The 5,051-nt window shown below is 39.9% G+C and overlaps 1 protein-coding gene across 1 annotated transcript; it reads left to right on the top strand.

The window, feature by feature from the left end:
• The first annotated feature begins 1,012 nt into the window (after positions 1–1,012).
• LOC111371947 lies at positions 1,013–3,406 on the top strand. Its single transcript, XM_022994094.1, has 3 exons — positions 1,013–2,239; positions 2,312–3,004; positions 3,089–3,406. The coding sequence occupies exons 1-3, from the start codon at positions 1,013–1,015 to the stop codon at positions 3,404–3,406; spliced, it is 2,238 nt and encodes a 745-aa protein (XP_022849862.1).
• Positions 3,407–5,051: the final 1,645 nt, after the last annotated feature.

Raw genomic sequence — 5,051 nt, 5'->3', positions numbered from 1 at the left:
GCCTCGAAGATGCAAGCGGCGCTTTGATTTCGCTAGAGTCTTGCCCTGACCTCGCTCGAGCCACAATTGCAGAACCAACTTCGTTGGACTCACGCTGAGCCGTCGCTCGAGGCTCGCCAGTACCTCGCTCGAGCGATCGTGTTACCTAGCCAATTCTAATTTTAAACGCTCGCGGATGTTTGACGCTCCACATTACCATATATCAACCTCTATATATACCAAACGTCCCATTCGTGTTCATCAACCCGAAAATTCACATTGAAAACACTTTGAATATTCTTTCAATTCCTTGGCAACCAAAAATCCAAATCATTCTCTCCAAGGATCAAAAGCCAAAGAAATCCTTCATTGTTCTCATACCAATCCTTGGCTTGTTGAGTAAAAACATCAAATCCATAAACCCCAAAACACCTGTCTCACAACTCCAATTAAACTTCCAGAAGATCATCAGTTTGAAGATCCGGGAAGGATCTGCTTGAAGAGCTGGAGTGCGTGGCGATTCATGGGAGGTAGAAATTATATAAGGCTGGGATTTAGCACGGATCTGCAAAATTCAGGAGGGTCTTGAGTTCATACAGCAAGGACGTCAGAAAATTGAGAGTGTCAATGATGTTTGGCGTGCTGTAAGTTGGTTTCTACAATAGTGAATCTCTACTGGCTTGTGCTCGGAGTTTTTACCCAGTTGGGTTTCTCCGTCAACATGTTTATTGTGTTTTTACCGCTTTAATTTATTTACTTGTCAATGGTAATCCAACATAGGTTTCTAAGCACGTGAATTAATCTGGACAAATTATAATTTGTGTGACTTGTTGCATGAATTATTCAAAAAATTTTTAATTCCGCAAGAACACCTATTCACCCCCCTCTAGGTATTAGTTGGGTCGAACGATAGGTTTTTCAAGTGGTATCAGAGCCTAATCTCGAGTCCTGACCCATAGTTGTCTAGATGAGTCAATCACTGTCTGTACCTCCATTTTTCGACAAAAGTAATTATGCATATTGGAAGGTTAGAATGCATGCGTTCCTTAAGTCCTTAGATGAGCATGTTTGGATTAGCGTTCAAAATGGTTGGAAACCTCCATCTACTACTGTATCAGGAACAATTAACCTTACTGACATATCACTGTGGACTAAAGATGAATTAGCTGCATGTAATTGGAATAGTAAGGGAATTCATGCATTATTCATGGCTCTATCTCCAGAAGAGTTCAGGAGAGTGTCTATGTGCGAAACTGGTAAAGAGGTTTGGGACATTCTCGAAACTACACATGAGGGAACTAAGATAGTAAAGAACTCAAAATTGCAAATGTTAGCCTCTAGGTTTGAAGAAGTGAGGATGAAAGATGATGAAACCTTTGATGAGTTTTACGCTAAACTAAATGATATAGTTAACTCTAGTTTCAACCTAGGTGAGAGAATTCCCGAGACTAAGATTGTGAGAAAAGTACTTAGATCTCTGCCTGAGAGATTTAGGCCTAAAGTCACTGCCATTAAGGGAAGTAAGGACCTAGATGAAGTTAAGATCGAAGAATTGGTAGGATCCTTGCAAACCTATGAACTCACTATCTCACAACATAAGAAAGGAAAGTCCATAGCCCTAAAATCCATTAAAGAAGATGAATCTTCTGATGCTGAGTCACTTAGGGATGAGAAAATCGCATACTTTGTTAAGAAATTTCAAAAAGTCCTCAAGAATAGGAGAAAACCTCAGGATAGAAAGAGTGGAGCCCCTAGCAGATTCACAAAAGATAAAATTGAGAAAGTTAACAATAAAGGATCAAGTGAGAAGCCACGTTTGGTTAGATGTCATGAGTGTCAAGGAATAGGTCACTATAGGGATGAGTGTCCTAGCTATAAGAAAAATCAAAGAAAAAGGAAAGATAGGGCCTTAGTTGTCTCACTTACTGATAATGAATCTAAGACCGGTGATACGCAGGAATCCTCTAGTAGTGATGACGAAGGAAATTATATAGCATTTGTGGCTACTGTTAAGAGTGAATCTGATAAGGAAAGTGACAAGGTTGAGGAAGAACATTCAAACGATAATTCTGGTAATGAGGATGAGGATGAGGATGACATAGACTTACAAGAAGCTTATCAACTGTTGTTTAAGGAGAGTCTTAAAATAAAGAAGGTCAATAAAGCCCTACTTAAAAAGGTTGACGAACTTGAAAGGGAAAAAGAGAAACTGGGTAGTAAGCTTCAGGATTCACTTAAGAGTGGTAGTGAGTTAAAGTGTGTCAATGAGAAATTGGAAGACAAGGTTAAGAGTTTGACTAGTGAATTGAAGAAATCTAATGCTCATCTTCAGACATTCATAAGTGGAACTAATAAATTGGATAACCTGTTGGGAATGAATAAGCCAGTGGGAGATAAGAGAGGTCTAGGATATGTTGAGGGTAATACACATGTTGCTGGACCATCTAAGACTGTCTTTGTGTCTGCCTCTAAGTCTAATGCTGTTAGGAGTCCAAGTAAGGGTAAGAGTGTTCCTAGGGAACAGAGTCATCAATCACGTAGGAACATCAGGACTAGGTACCCACAGACACGTACCTTTGAGCCTAGGTTCATTCCCACCTGTCACCACTGTGGAGCTCTAGGACACACTAGGCCTAGATGTTATAAGTTAGGCAATGAGCGTAGAAATCAAAACATTCCTAGTCAGGTTAGCTTTCTGTCTAATCAGGTTAGTCATTTGACTGAGATGCTTATTAAGCTAACTAAGAGTACTTTGTCATCTAAAAAGGTTTGGGTCAAAAAGGGTGATCTAGGTAGACTTTCAGGTCAAGAAAACTGTTTTGTTGCTCATGTTGCTTTAAAAGCTCAAAATTCTAATAAGTGGTACCTGGATAGTGCATGTTCTAGGCATATGTGTGGTAATAAAGCCCTATTCACTACTCATGATGAATGTAATGGTGGTATGGTTACCTTTGGAGATGGGGGCTCTACACCTATTCTTGGCAAAGTTACTGTACAAATGCATGGTTTACCTGTGATCTCTAATGTGCTTTATGTGGAAGGTTTAAAGTCAAATTTGTTAAGCATTAGTCAAATTTGTGATGACGACTTTGAGGTTAGTTTTGTGCAGAAGAGATGTACCGTGTATGATTCATCCGGTGGGATAGTCCTTGAAGGGGTTAGAACATCTGACAATTGTTATGGGGTAATACCTAATTCTAACTATGTGTGTAGGAGTGCTAAAATTGATGTGAGTGAGCTCTGGCACAAAAGATTAGGTCATTTGAACTATAAGAGTCTAGAGCAGTTGGCTAAGAAAGAATTGATAGATGGGTTGCCTAAGATAGTTCCTAGTAAAAATGTTGTGTGTGGACCATGTCAACTAGGCAAACAACTTAAGGGGAGCCATAAGAAGACTACTAAAATTCTGACCAAAAGACCCCTGTAGTTGGTACATATGGATTTGATGGGACCTTCTAGGACTGAGAGTTTAGGTGGTAAGCGATACATTCTTGTCGTGGTAGACGACTTTTCGAGGTTTACTTGGATAGAATTGCTTAGGGAAAAATCTGATGCTTGTGACCTCATAAAGTCTCTGTGTAAACAGCTTAGCAATGAACTGAATCTCAAAGTGTCTAGGATGCGTAGTGACCATGGAAAAGAGTTTGAGAACTTTAATCTTGAGAGTTTCTGTATGGACGAAGGGATATTGCATGAGTTCTCTTCCCCTATCACTCCGCAACAAAATGGGGTAATTGAAAGGAAGAATCGTGTCCTTCAGGACATGGCTAGAGCCATGCTTTATGGCAAGAAATTAGCCCTACACTTTTGGGGAGAAGCTATTAACACTGCATGCCACATCATCAATAGAGTCTACCTTAGACCCAAGACTGATCAGACCGCATATGAAATTCTTAAGGGTAAAAAGCCTACTGTTAAGTATTTTTGAGTATTTAGGAGTAAGTGCTACATTTTGCGGGATAGAGAGAATTTGAGTAAGTTTGAATCAAAGAGTGATGAAGGGATCTTCCTAGGGTACTATAGGAATAGCCGAGCATTTAGAGTGTATAACTTACGTACCCGTGTGGTGATGGAGTCTATAAATGTTGTGATAGATGATGCTGTGAGTGAGGGGGAGAGTGCTGAAAAATGTGATAAAGATGGTGATCTTTTGAGTTCAAGTGATCCTACTGAGCTACCTGTGCCTGAATCATCTCGTAAGAAACCTGAAACATCTGAAAAGGAAACACTTCCACAAAATCTAGATAAAAATCCTAAGGAACCATCGACTAGGGTTAAGTCTAGTCATCCTAAGGATAATATTATTGGGGATCTAGATGAAGGGATGAGACTTCGTAGGAGAGTACTGAACAATCTAGCGTACACTAGCTATGTTTCTCAGGTAGAGCCTAAGAAAGTTGAAGAGGCCCTTAGTGATGAGTGTTGGGTGAATGCGATGCATGAGGAGCTAAATCAATTTGCTAGGAATAATGTGTGGATCTTAGTTCCCAGACCTGAAAATTGTAATGTTATTGGTACCAAGTGGATCTTTAAGAACAAGACAGATGACCAAGGTACTATAACTAGGAATAAGGCGAGATTAGTTGCTCAGGGGTATACTCAAGTTGAGGGGATTGATTTTGATGAGACTTTTGCCCCCGTTACAGGACTTGAGTCTATTAGGATTCTGCTTTCTGTTGCATGTACCTTAGGGTTCAAGTTGCATCAAATGGATGTTAAGAGTGCCTTCTTGAATGGACTTCTTCAGGAAGAAGTATATGTGGAACAACCTAAGGGATTTGTTGATCCAAAATTTCCCCACTATGTCTACAAACTTCACAAAGCACTCTATGGTTTGAAGCAAGCTCCTAGAGCTTGGTATGAGAGACTTACATCATATCTAGAAGAACATGGGTTCTCTCGAGGTGGTGTAGATAGGACCTTATTCATTAGACATATAGAAGAAAATTTTACCATTGCTCAGATTTATGTCGATGATAACATTTTTGGGTCTCCTCTTGAGTCTTTAGCGTTTGAGTTTGCTGAGTGTCTGCAGAGAGAGTTCGAGATGAGTATGGTTGGGGAGTTAAGTT

Source organism: Olea europaea, chromosome 23 (genome assembly GCF_002742605.1).
Source record: "Olea europaea var. sylvestris chromosome 23, O_europaea_v1, whole genome shotgun sequence".
Classification (NCBI taxonomy): domain Eukaryota; kingdom Viridiplantae; phylum Streptophyta; class Magnoliopsida; order Lamiales; family Oleaceae; genus Olea; species Olea europaea.
The sequence above is the reverse complement of the archived record's forward strand: the minus strand, read 5'-3'. Positions and strand labels throughout refer to the sequence as shown.